Source organism: Silurus aristotelis (genome assembly GCF_946808225.1).
Source record: "Silurus aristotelis genome assembly, chromosome: 29".
NCBI classification, from domain to species: Eukaryota; Metazoa; Chordata; class Actinopteri; order Siluriformes; family Siluridae; genus Silurus; species Silurus aristotelis.
In genome coordinates, this window is record NC_139602.1 from 9,897,975 (window position 1) to 9,912,201 (window position 14,227).

At 40.1% G+C, this 14,227-nt stretch overlaps 1 protein-coding gene across 1 annotated transcript; it reads right to left on the reverse strand.

Moving 5' to 3' along the window:
• Positions 1-119: 119 nt before the first annotated feature.
• LOC310722463 (Krueppel-like factor 15) lies at positions 120-7,372 on the reverse strand. Its single transcript, XM_083534909.1, has 3 exons — positions 7,216-7,372; positions 5,294-6,287; positions 120-3,323 (listed from the first exon to the last, which is right to left on the reverse strand). Exons 2-3 carry the CDS (start codon positions 6,211-6,213, stop codon positions 3,155-3,157), a joined length of 1,089 nt encoding a protein of 362 aa, XP_083391035.1. The 5' UTR covers positions 6,214-6,287; positions 7,216-7,372; the 3' UTR covers positions 120-3,154.
• Between the last annotated feature and the right edge of the window lie 6,855 nt (positions 7,373-14,227).

Here is a 14,227-nt window from a genome sequence, read left to right on the forward strand (position 1 = left end):
TTTTTTTTTTTTTTTTGATCTACAAATAGAAATGACTTCACAATGAAGAGGGGGAAAAAATCTTGTTTTTTTTTTAATGCAAAATTATTTTTTTACAAAAATTCGATTTTAATAAAATATTTTTTTTGTGCATCTTAAAAAAGTGTAATTATAATTGAGCATTATATATATTTCATACTCACATTGTCCAGATCCTCTATAATTAAACATTGTAGGCACATATTTTTGTTTTAAAACTAATACCAACCCTGTTATGAATATTTTATCTACAGGTTTGATCTTTTTTTTTTTTCTATCCTCCAAATACGCATTTTTTATTAGTTGATCAACTGAGCGGAATTCCATATATATATATATATATATATATATATATATATATATATATATATATATATTTATGAAAGAATGGAGTCTTCAGTGTGAGCACACTGTAACAGTCAGACGTAAAGCTGTAAACCAGGAGTTTGCATGTTGCGATGTAACATTAGAACAACAAGCGTGTGGAAGGTTTTTTTTTGTTTATAAAATTCAGGATATGAAACGACGAAGGAATGAATTTATAGCCGCTATAACGTAAGTGCTTGTGAAGGAACTGGTCATTCTGACATAAATAAAATGTTTGAATTCTTGATAAATTAAAGTATAAAAGAATAAAAATATTTATATGTAAATATGAAATTTTCAATGAAGAATTCTTTTTCATTTCTTGTTAGCTTAAATGTTTTTTTTTAATTAATGCTGGTTTTTAAAAGCAGCTTTTCGCACAATTTGTATTTATTTATTTATTACGATATTTTTAAAACGTCACCTGATATTACTTAGTTTTTCTCGAAAAAATAAATAAAAAATCACGTTGAAACGTACCCGATTTCTGGACCAAACGAGTGTTAAACCCAGTATTGAAACAGTAAAAAAAAAAAAACAACACAACAACGACGTAAAGCACCCTCGTTACGTAAGCCCCACCGACCGTCATCCGATCTACGGTCGTACGCGAGCCGGAGTTAGTAATCCACCAGTGATTTCCGTGTTCATCGTTCATGACTCCTCTATAAAAACGGCGAAAAATACGCAAGTAAACATAACACCAGAAATTACTATAAAAAAAAGGCCACGGCAACAGTGTGGAAGCTTCAAAGCCTCCGATCAGCTTTCTTTTTTTTTTTTTTAAAGAAGGACGGAGATTTAAAAAAAAAAGAAAGAGTAACCCTTCACTGATATATGATCGACAATCATATGGACGTAGCTTAATCTGTGTTAGAAATGTAAAACGCTCATCTGCTCTCGATGAAACGAATCGTAATATAGCGCTGCGCTCATAACTAGCTTATAAACCTCAAGTTTTTTTTTTTTATTTACTGTCCTAAACCTGGGGATGCATCAATACCACGGATACTACACGCGCACAAGGTTTTATTTAGCATCTGTGTTCATGTGTTTATGCTACAAGGCTAGTTCTTTCTAATGCTAGCTACTGGTTTGAAATGAAGTGCTTTAGCTAGCTACATTAGCGTAGGGGTTTGCTATGAGTTTGGGGCACTTCAGGGGGGTAAAAAAAAAAAAGGTTCTGTCAGAGCTCTAATCAAAATATATATCTTTGTTAGGAAAAATGGTCAAGAACAACAAAATATGAGAACACTGGAATATAAGAACGCTGAAGTGCAAGAGCTGTTTCCACCTGGCTTTGTTTCTAATACGTTCCTTTGTCCTGTAGCATTTAATAGCTTTAGGTTTACCAGGTTGCTTCTTATGTGGACAAAAAGTATTTGGACACCTGACATTTCCTGTCATATGTGGTTCTTTGCCAAACTTTTACCACAAAACTGGAGGCACACAATTCTACACGACGTCTTTGGATATGTTAGCATGAACCTAAACTAGGAGACCCAAACCAGTTCCTGCATCACAAAGCCAGCTCTATGAAGATCTGCTCTAGATGGGTTGGAGTAGAAGATCTCGAGTGAGCCAGCAAAAACGGGCACTAAATGTGAAAAACGTGAGGTTTTTAAATGGTCAGGTGTCCACAAACCTTTGCCAATACAAAGTCGATGACGTGTCGTGTAGTAACGTTCGGTATCAGATTTTCTTTCCTCAGTAATATCGACAAAGTATCGTATTGGGTATCGTGATACCCAATACCGCCACCTGTATCGATGCACCCCTCATCCTTAGCTTATGTGTTATTGTTTTTTTTTTTTGTTTTTTTTTTACAGTACGTAAGCGATAAATTCATTAAACTTAGAGAACATCGTCGTACGCCAAAGTCCCACCCGTATGCGGGGATCTCTGGTTTGGCATTAGCTTCTCCCAACGATTGGAAAGATCCGGCGAGGCACAGCAGAGACGGACTTTAACATGATTTGGTTCAATCAGGGATGTGATTGGGCCGTGAAAAAGGGGACAGGAAGTGTTTCTCAGGCCCAAAAAAAAAAAAAAGAGAGAAGAAAAGGGAAAAAATTTCAGTAACATCAATGATAGATAGATAGATAGATAGATAGATAGATAGATAGATAGATAGATAGATAGATAGATAGATAGATAGATAGATAGATAGATAGATAGATAGATAGATAGATAGATACTGGATCTTGCATTGATTTTCAGAGGCAGGAATTTTTCCAACCTTAAGTGCTATACATTAGATACTATTCCGCGATAGTGCACCCATGCACATGATCCAATCAGAGTCGCTGCCGCAGTGCATATTTAAAAAAGGTAACTAACAATATACTGGATTATCTTCGTTTTTCGGCATACGTAGCATAGCATGGCATACATGAGCAGTATCCGGGAAGCTAAGGAGAGACACCATGCTTATAAGTCTCGGAGACGCGCTTACGTCTGGACTTTTTGTGCAGTCTTTCAGATTATTCGGGAACGTCCGTACGAGCGCCGAGCTCGATCTCTCGCCAATCTGGTTTATACCGAGAGTAAAATCGGTACATGGTTAATGAAGTGCTGAAGCACATAAGCTTCGTGTAGGGTTTAACAATCACATTCCTGAGGTTCGAGTATGTGTGATATTAGCACCGGGAAAAGCACAAGATCTGAAGGAAGAAGAAAAAAAAAGCAGGAAGGATAGAAAGAAGGAAATAAAAGGAAGGATCTAGCTTTTCCGGGTTTGGAGGAAGGAGTGTGCAGCTTGGTGCCGACTTCAGACGCTCGGTCTGGCCAGTCTGCTGGCGCGTGGGCTCCTGTGCACCTTGGTGTGTTTGGACAGGTGGTCACTCCGGGCGAATTTCTTGTCGCACATCGTGCATTTGTAAGGCTTCACTCCCGAGTGCGAGCGGCGATGACGGGATAACTCATCCGAGCGCGAGAACCTACAGAAGCCAGGTGAAAAAGACATCAAAACATGGTAATCTACACAGGAGGGACAAAATATACTTCCTGAACCAATGACGTATATCCAGGAGTCGTATATTGATAAGATTCCTAAAGTATCATGCAAACAATTGACAATTAATACAAAAACGCATTCAACTAGTGATGTAAAATACAAGAGGGCACTAAATTACTTGATTGTTAACGTAAAAATTTGCAGTTTATTCTGTTGGGGTTTTTTTAAAAGACACCTTTATTTACCGCCACCCCAAATTACATTCATATTTTAAAACTGCGTAGATGAAATAAAAACTACCGTAATTTCCAGACTATTAAACGCACCCATATATAAGCCGCACCCACTGAATTTGACAAAGATTTTTATTTTGAACACAAATAAGCCGCACCTGTCTATAAGCCGCAGGTCTACACTGAAACTAATGAACTTTACACAGGCTTTAACGAAAGACAGTGTCTGTTACACGGTGTAACGGGTAAAATATGTTGTGGCTCCTTTAAGAGAAGAGCGGCATTTTGGGAATAGCCTGCCGCCGCATTTTTCCGCTAATACTGCATGTGTGCAAGGCCGAGGAATATGTCCTTATTATTTTCTGATGCTCAGTTCTAAGTTTCTTTGACTAACCCGTAACGCTGTTGCCAAGAAAAATAAAAAAGCACGAGTTTTGGAAACCTGTCTGTGCGTATATGATTTTTGTTGTAACTGGAGTAAGCGAGCTCTCCCTTCACCCAGACTCAACGCGCTACAACGGCTTGTATCTAAACAGTAGCCTACCAAGAAAGTCATTGTTCACTGTCTTCCTCCTTCCTTTCACAACTATTTCTCTCGGGAGTTTATCTTTTGGCATCGTCGTGCGTTAAAAAAAAACTTTTTTTTCTCCCGATGCCGTGCAGCTCAGAACACAGGTGAGGTTTCCGTTCAGAAATTCCATTGGTCTAATGTTATGGGGTTCAGTTTTTTGGCTTGAAGTTTGTGAAACTGGGAAAAAACCCAGGAAAAATCCATAAATTAGCCGCTTCGTTGTTTAAGCCGCGGGGTTCAAAACGTAAAGGGAAAAAGTAGCGGCTTATAGTCCGGAAAATATGCTACTCAGATTCATAAATAGATTCGTTTACAAGTTCTATATTACTAGTACTTTGTTCATTAATAATAATTGCATAACGCTTATGTTACTACGCCAACCATGAAAAACTAAATCGTAATATTCGTAGCACATGGCGTCATTTTCACCATTCAGAAATTATTGGCACCCAAGAATGGATGGATATTCGATAAACCTTCTGCTCCTTTTTGTTTAAGGGTGGCAATAATTTTGCTAATATTATGATGATACAATGAATAGATAAGACGATATAATCAGCATTACATCAGGGGTGGATCTAGAAAATTATTTATGGGGTGGCAATGGGGTGGCATGAGAATTATTAGGGGTGAACACTGAAGCAACATCCTTTCATTGTTCTTGTAGATTTAAGGAATGATAAACATATTCAGTGCATAAACTGGGGCACATTTTTATATCCGTCTATAAAAATTTAATAAAGACTGACTTGACCTGCACCTGATAAACCTGATTGGAAAGACAAATTAAATAAGATGGAAATGAGTTTTTCATCTGAGTTTTATGCAAAAGTGTAGCGAGATTAATTCTACGCCTGTGGAACCCTAACCCTTAGTAACCCTTGAAGTGCCGCTGCTGTAAATTAGTGAAGGAAACTATTTTATACACCAGTTCTGGGGTGGCAGATGGGGTGGAAATGCTTTTTCTTAGGGTGGCAGTTGCCACCCCGTGCCACCCCGGTGGAAACCCTGCATTACATGTAAGAATATACGTATATAGTTAAATAATTTTGTTGGTTTTAAATGTTTGGGATATCAATTTGTGTTTTCAAACAACATATAAATGCTTTTTTTTTTTTTTTTTACTAAATAATTAAACGAGAACCTCACCTCCACCCGCAGTTGGGCCAGCTGCACAGGTAGGGCTTCTCGCCGGTGTGTCTGCGGAAGTGGGCCTTCAGGTGGCTGCTCTTGGTGTACATTTTCTCACACCCGGGATGGGAACACTTGTGCACACGCAGGTTTTCAGTGGTGGGCCTGGGCGGGCGTGGAGGGATAGCTTTGACCAAGCTGGTCCCTGCTATGCCAACTGTCCGTAAAGTGATGGGCAGTGGAGCGATCTTCACATACTTTTGGTCTTGGCATCCGGTCTCACCCACGACAGGTAGTACGGTGGCAGAGGGCACCTGAGGGTAGATCAGGGCAACGTTTTGCCCTCCTTGTACACCCAGGACTAGGTGGGCCACCCGCAGTCCGTTGGCAGGGGGGTTGGTTTGTTGAAGCGGCTGGCTGATCTGCACCGGTTGAATCTGAAGCACCACTGGAGCTCCAACCAACACTGAAGCAGAGCTAGTTGTAGGGCTCGCGTTCTGACTAGCGGCGGTTTCGGTGGAAGGTTTGTCCGTCGTACTGTTTATCTGACTTGCAGGAGACGCTGCGTCTTTATCGTCGACCTGCTCCTTCTTCGCATCTGGAATGACAAGACCTTTTTCCACAGTCTCCATCTTCTCCATCAAGAACTCCTCGATGTCCTCAAGAGTCGGCGAGAAGCTGCTCGAAACGTGCATCGTGAAATCGGGGAATCTGGAAACGTCCTCCGAGCTTAAAGTGAAGTCCAAGTTCAAAAGTCCGTCGTCCTGGTCTTCTTCTTCTTCCTCCTCGGCGAGACCGGCGCCAGGGTCACCCGTCTCAGGGCTGGAGCAGGAGGCCGAGCTGCCCCCTTCACTGCCTCCTGCCTCCATGCAGGGCAGCGTGAGCAGCATAAGTGAGTCATTAGCGATGGACACTGGCTTTTCACCCAATGAAACCATTTATTACAGTCCGGATTGAGAAAGGGCAGGTGAGTGACGGAGTGTATCACCGCAGACCCTTCGCTTGAATACCCCTAGAACACGAACCAGAAATCAGAATCAGTTTTCAACAAAATCTGAAAACTTTTTGCCATGAACATAAATTCGAGGAAAGTTCTTCGAAATAAGAATAAAGACGATATGCAGGATACAGAGACAAAAAAACGAACAAATGTATACAGAGTCAAAAGATAACATGTAACGTATTATAATTTTTTTTTTGTTTGTTTTTTAATACTTTGCATTTATTATATTAAGAAATTGTGATAAGAAAGCAAATGCGAAAAAAAAGATTTTACGGTCAACGACACTATAATTAAAGTGGTCATGCACCAATACTGGGGTGCCAATAATTTAGCAAACTGCGTTTCTGGGGCGCATTAAACGTCACCATATGTTTTTTTAACACCTCTGTTTGCATGTCAGCAATCATTTACCAATTTCTCTCCAAAAATACGAACTTCACTGCATGTTCTATTTCCCAGACAATCTAACAACCTAAACTCGGATAATAACTCGGATTTACGGGGCTTCTAAAATGCATTTGTTTATGTTTTGTTCTTTTTTTATATCTTTATGTTTTGTTTTTTTTAAGTCTGTTCTGCGCAAAACGTGCGCAGCCGCATTCCTCCTCCTCCTCCCCCTAAGCCACGCCGAAAGTGCGTCCGGATCCGCAGTGCGTTTGCAAAGAAAAAAAATTATAATAATAAAAGAAAATTACAACTAAAAATCCTAGCTGGTTAAAGATTTCCTTTAAAAAAACACAAAAAAAACAATACACACACACATACGAACGCAAAGTGTCGGAAGAAGGGGGGGGGGGATGCATTCTGCGTTTTTTCTGCGCAGGGTCACAGAGAAGCGCGCCCCCTTCCCTTTTCCTGAACGCCGCGTGCGACTGTTGTTTTTTTTTTTTTTTTTTAACGTTAAACCTCCGGAAATGGCGTCTTGATGTTGGTTTACCTTGATTAAAAAATACTCCGAGACCTTCGTTGTAAGATGAAACGCGACCCGTCCTGGACGTGGGCTCCTTTTTTTTTATTTTATTTGAAATGATTACTGTAGCTGAAGATCTCGTCCTTGCCTCGGTTCCATGTTGGCATTTTCTAGGAGGGCCCCCCCCCCCCTGTCACATGACGACACGGATCCGGTTCCTTCGTTCTGATTGGCTAGCCTTGCGGAGGCTCGCCTTGAGACGGTGCGTCTGATTGGTCGATCCGCCACGTTCTCATGCATTATTTATTTGGAGGGGAAGCCAGGCGAGAGCACGAGGCCACGCTGAAAAACAGTCAGCCAGACATACACTGCTCGGCCACTTTATTAGGAACACTGTTCCACTAATCTTCTTCTCCTGCCTCTTTCAAACCAACCACCTGCATGTCTTCCTTTACCACACCCATCAACCTCCTCCTTAGCCTTCCTCTTTTCCTCCATCCTCATCATTCTTCCACCCATATTCCCCATGTCCCTTCTTCACACCATCACCTAACCATCTCTCTCTCGTCTTGTCTCCAAAATGTCCTACCTGCATGCTCCATCTGATAATCCCATTTCAATCCAATCATTCCACACCATCTTCATCTTCACCACTGTCTCTAAAACATACCACAGAGCAGGTCTCGAGTCATCGTGTCTCACCACATTCTAGAAACTTTCCATTTCACTCTTGTAGATCAGGCCTTTGTAGTGCAAAAAAAAAAAAAGATGAAATAAACTCCAGACGTTCTTCTCCTGTTGTGTCTGCAGGAAGTTACAGCTCTACCTCTGCCATGTTAAGCTGAATTCTATGTGACTCTCAGGACACGTGCTCCAGTAACAGTTCAAATACTGGTCACAAATTATTGTTCACTTTCTTAAATAATAGTATTAGTCACCATGGAGAAGATCTCACTCATAACATCCGTTCAGTTTTTAACGAACTGCATAGTGGATTTTTTTTTTATCTTTTTATAGTTACTTTCAGTGCATCTGAACATCTGCACGTTCTAGCAGCTGTATTTACAAACTCTTTCAATAAACATCTCCTCACGGTAGACATGATCACGTCAGAGATTTCACACGTAATAATAATAATAATATTAACATAACATAATAACAAGAATAATAACATTTATATTATTATTTTATTTTATATTTATAATAATAATAACACATTTTATTTAAAGGTGCCTTTCAAAACACTCAAGGACACCGAGTGATCATCATAAAAATCAAGACATCAATACAACAAACAGCGAATTGGGGAAAAAACGCGAATCTGAACAGAAGATTTCTAGGACATGATTTTAAAGTGGTCAGAAAGTCACTTTCTCATATTGATTGTGGAAGAGAATTCCAGAGATGAGGAGCAGCCCAGCTAAACCCCATAGTGACTAAACGGAAAGAAGGTACAGTGAGGGAAACAGATCAGGAAGATCTGAGAGTGCGCGTTGAGGTGTAGGTATGAAGCAAGTCAGAGATGGATGAGGGTGAAGGATTATGAAGTGCTTTGAGAGCGAGAAGCAGAATCTTGTACTTTATTCGATATTTAACAGGAAGTCGGTGTAGATGATAAAGAACAGGGGAGATCTGCTCGATGGAGGAGCTTCTAGTAGTTGTGGACCAATTGAAGTTTATGAAGGAGTTTGTGAGGAAACCCAAGCAAAAGAGAGTTACAAGAACATCTGTGGAATTGGATGTGAGAGACGGATGACGACGGCCGATGGAAGTAAAGTCAGTCTGTTCTTTATCACCTAAATCTTGTAGAGTCTTTGATGTGAACCCACAATGTACATGGTTTAAATTGAAGCGAATGTGCACAAGAGCAGAATCTACTGCTTTAATTCCTGTTTACTTTTCACACTCTCTTCTTTATCCTGTCTCTGGATTTATAGCCTGTTTTTTTTGCACATGTGTGTTCTGTACAAATCTTCCTGTACCGTATTGTCCTGCAGTGTTTACACACATGGTGTTCTCCGTGTTTGACGTGTCTTTCCAACGTTTGCACAATCCAGGAGCTTGCAAGTAATCATTTCACGGCGAGAAGTATACACTGTATAACTCTGCGTACAAGATGTGACAATGAAAGAACTTACGTGTGCGGAAACATTCCTTCTGAGATCGCGGCCTCCGTTAGCTCGATTGCGTCATGTTCATGCTAGAAAGCTTCCTTTGTAACGTTTGAAGTACCAGCGGTGGGCCGTCAGGGCCAGCAGAAAGGGCCTCGGAATCACCGACTTATATGAATATGAACTATATCATTCCCAATAGTCTATTTTCTTCATTTCATAGCTTTTCTCTCGGTTGCACAGCTTACAATAGTGTATGTTTATATTATGTTATTTTAAGTTTCTATCCAATCATATTTCAGCAATCACGTGTTGCCGGGGTCTAAGAAATCTGCCCTGAGGTCTTGTGAAATCAGCACTGTAGCCCATGTAGCTTCAAATATCTAAAACTGTAGCTTCAACCAATCAGATTTCAAGTTGCAGACATACAATAATGCCGGCATTTTCACGTCGTTTGATTGGAAGGTCAGAGAGCGCACTAGTCAGAGCTCACAACCGGCGTCTTCACAGTAGCAAACTGCACAATCTCAGATATGTTCGTGTAGATTTAATGTTTTTTTTTGTTGTTTTTTTTTTTTGAATGACAGGAGAAGAAATCGATTTGGTCGCAAAAATACAATTACAAGGACATTTACAAAGAATTTCAAGAAAAGCTGGACATCGTGAGGAAAATCCGACCAAAAACAGTTCAAAACAGTTGTTAAGCTTTTTCATGAACCGTTTATACTTTTGCGTATTCTTTCCTGTAGATTTTAGAAAAACACACAATTTGCCTTCATTTCAAATCTCCAGGAAAACCGTAATCCCCAGGGTTTTGTGGGTGGAGATCTCAAAAGGTGCAAAAAAAAAAAAAAGCACTTAAAATCAGGGTGGATTGTATTTTAGTCATTTTCTAAGGGAAATATCGAAGCATCTGCTAGAGATGTTTATGTTTATATTCACTCCCAGGTATAGTTTTTACAGCTTTCCTCGCACAGTACTGTATATTCAGAGTATACAGTAGGTTTACTAGTTGGCGCTATCTCAGGTTTTGTGTCTTGTCTTGTGTTGTCTTGTGTTGTCTGTCTGTACTGTTTTTCGTCTGCACTGTTTGCACCAGGTTGCACTCGATGCACTTTATGTAGCTTGTTGTTGTTTAGTGTAGCACCAGGCTTCTGGAGGAACGTTGTCTCGTTTTTACTGTGTACTGTGTACCACTGTGTATAGTAGAAATGACAATAAAAGCCTCTTGACTTGACTTGACTTGACTTGACTTGAGATGATGTATTCGGGTGGTGCAGCTGTGGCTACAGTGAAAGGAGATTTTTCGAATTGTGTTCATTGGGTTTCAGAGTGTGTGCTAAAGAAGGATCTTTCAATGAAAATGAAGTAGAACATCTGGGCATTTATAGATTTGTTTGGTCAAAGTAAATCTTTATACCAAGTTTGTTGCATTGAAGCAAAAGAAACGTTAACTTATTTATGTAAACTTTAAGTCACACTGTATATGGAGGACCTCTGCTAAATATCATTTATCATGCAAATTTAAATAAATATACAACTAGAGCTAAATTACACCACCATGAACACTAATTAGTGATGGATGGACCATTTTTTTTATTATTTATATCTTTGCAGCCATTAAAGAATAATAATTATCATTTGATATTTCGAATACAATCTCAAATCTGTTCCTGCAATGACAACAATGGCTGTCGTGTAAACGGATCAATAAATACATCCTGTAATAATTTGACTTGAAATTGCTTGACATCGATTGTACAAATAGCAGCAGGACAGAAGTTTCTGGAGAGAAAACGTCTCACGATGTGTCGCAGTAACAAAAAACAGTCATACAACTTGCAAGAGGATGGAAATATCTCGTAAAAAAGGGACTCGCTTTTCATGTGTTTACCCCCCTTTCAAATTTGAAAGCTGCAAATGATTTCTTAAGCAATATGAGCCACTTAACCAAAAAAAAACCACACACAAACATTTCGTAGATTTAAATGGAGAGCTATCCAGGATAATGCTAGTAAATTATGGCGTGCCACAAGGGTCAGTTCTGGGACCCCTGCTTTTTACAATATACATGCTTCCATTAGGAAATATTATTAGAAGGCATGGAATTAGCTTCCATTGTTATGCTGATGATACCCAGCTATATATTTCATCCAAACCAGGCGATACAGCTCAATTAGCTCGCATAACTGAGTGTGTTGAAGAAATAAGAGATTGGATGACCCATAACTTTCTGCTATTAAATTCTGATAAAACGGAGATTTTGCTCATCGGCCCAAAAAATAGTACACAGAAGCTCCAGCATCTCAGCCTGCATTTAGACGGTTGTTCTGTAACTACTAGTTCAACGGTAAAAGACCTGGGAATTATTTTAGACAGCAACTTATCTTTCAAAAATCACATCAATCAAGTTACAAAAACAGCCTTCTTTCACCTTAGAAATATTTCTAAGCTAAGAAATATGTTATCTATATCTGATGCAGAGAAGCTCGTCCATGCGTTTATGACCTCTAGAATAGACTACTGTAATGCATTACTAGGTGGATGTCCTGCATCATTAATAAACAAGCTTCAGTTAGTTCAGAATGCAGCAGCAAGAGTTTTTACTAGGTCAAGAAAATACGATCATATAACCCCAATCTTATCGTCCCTACACTGGCTTCCTATTAAGTTTCGAATAGACTACAAACTACTGCTACTCACTTATAAAGCACTAAATGGTTTGGCTCCCATGTATCTATCCAGTCTCTTAACACGCTACAATCCGTCACGCTCCCTGAGATCTCAAAACTCTGGGCTTCTAGTAGTTCCTAGAATAGCAAAGTCCACTAAAGGCGGTAGAGCATTTTCACATTTAGCTCCTAAACTCTGGAATAGTCTTCCTGACAGTGTTCGGGGTTCAGATACACTCTCCCAGTTTAAGTGCAGATTAAAAACATATCTTTTTAGCAAAGCCTACACATAACACACATCACATCATAACCTTGTGCTCCAGAACATCTGATCACATGCACATTATCAACTTGTGCTGTTAATATCATGAACAGCAGCTACGCTAATTCCTCTCCACTGCTTCTCTTTCTCTCCCCATCCCGAGGCGTCCTGAGGTTTGGCCAGCTCCAGTCACGTCCCACCTCGTGAAGATTATGGACCTATGGATGATCATTGGAGAAGTAGATGCCGAGTGTTTAAAGGCCCTGGCATGGAGAAGCTGATGCTGGATCTATGATGATCACAAATTGTTCTGTATTGTTGAAAGATTTATGACCAAACTTTTGATGTCACCCATATGAGGATGGGTTCCCCTTTGAGTCTGGTTCCTCTCAAGGTTTCTTCCTCATATCATCTAAGGGAGTTTTTCCTTGCCACTGTCGCCACGGCTTGCTCATCAGGGACAAACGCACACCATTCACCTTCACTGTTGTTTTCTGTAAAGCTGCTTTGAGACAATGTCTGTTGTGAAAAGCGCTATACAAATAAACTTGACTTGACTTGACTTGACAAACACACACTCATACACACACAAGCATGCTGCAATCATAATATTGTGTACATCCCTTATATAATATTTCTGTTAAGTTCCTGTCCTGTCCTGTTTTATATATGTTGCCAATTGACCTAATAAATTGAAAATGTATAATTTAAGGGAAAGATAAGTTGATTTTTAAATTTCATGGCATCAACACATCTCAAAAAAGTTGGGACAAGGCCATGTCTCCACTGTGTGGTGTCCCCTCTTCTTTTTATACCAGTCTGCAAACATCTGGGGACTGAGGAGACAAGTTGCTGAAGTTTAGGAATAGGAATGTTGTCCCATTCTTGTCTAATACAGGCTTCTAGTTGCTTAACTGTCTTAGGTCTTCTTTGTCGCATCTTCCTCTTTATGATGCGCCAAATGTTTTCTATCAGTGAAAGGTCTGGACTGCAGGCTGGCCATTTCAGTACCTGGATCCTTCTTCTACGCAGCCCTGATGTTGTAATTGATGCAGTATGTGGTCTGGCATTGTCATGTTGGAAAATGCAAGGTCTTCCCTGAAAGAGACGACGTCTGGATGGGAGCATATGTTGTTCTAGAACTTGGATGTACCTTTCAGCATTGATGGTGCCTTTCCAGATGTGTAAGCTGCCCATGCCACACACACTCATGCAACCCCATACCATCAGAGATGCAGGCTTCTGAACTGAGCGCTGAGAACAACTTGGGTTGTCCTTATCCTCTTTAGTCCGGGTGACGACATCCCAGTTTTCCAAAAAGAACTTCAAACTTTCATTCGTCTGACCATAGAACAGTTTTCCACTTTGCCACAGTCCATTTTAAATGAGCCTTGGCCCAGAGAAAACGCTTGTGCTTCTGGATCATGTTTAGATATGGCTTCTTTTTTGACATATAGAGTTTTAGCTGGCGACGGCGAATGGCACGGTGGATTGTGTTCACCGACAATGTTTTCTGGAAGTATTCCTGAGCCCATGATGTGATTTCCATTACAGTAGCATTCGTGTATGTGATGCAGTGCCGTCTAAGGGCCCGAGGATCACGGGCATCCAGTATGGTTTTCCGACCTTGACCCTTACGCACAGAGATTGTTCAAGATTCTCTGAATCTTTGGATGATATTATGCACTGTAGATGATGAGCTTCAAACTCTTTGCAATTTTCCTCTTAGAAACTACTTTCTGATATTGCTCAACTGTTTTTCGCCACAGCATTGGGGGAATCGGTGATCCTCTGCCCAGCTTGACTTCTGAGAGACACTCCCACTCTGAGAGGCTCTTTTTATATATGTTGCCAATTGACCTAATAAATTGCAAATTGGTCCTTCAGCTGTTCCTTATATGTACATTTAACTTTTCCAGCCTCTTATTGCTACCTGTCCCAACTTTTTCTCACTTTCACATGTCTCACTTTCAACATTTGATATGTTATCTATA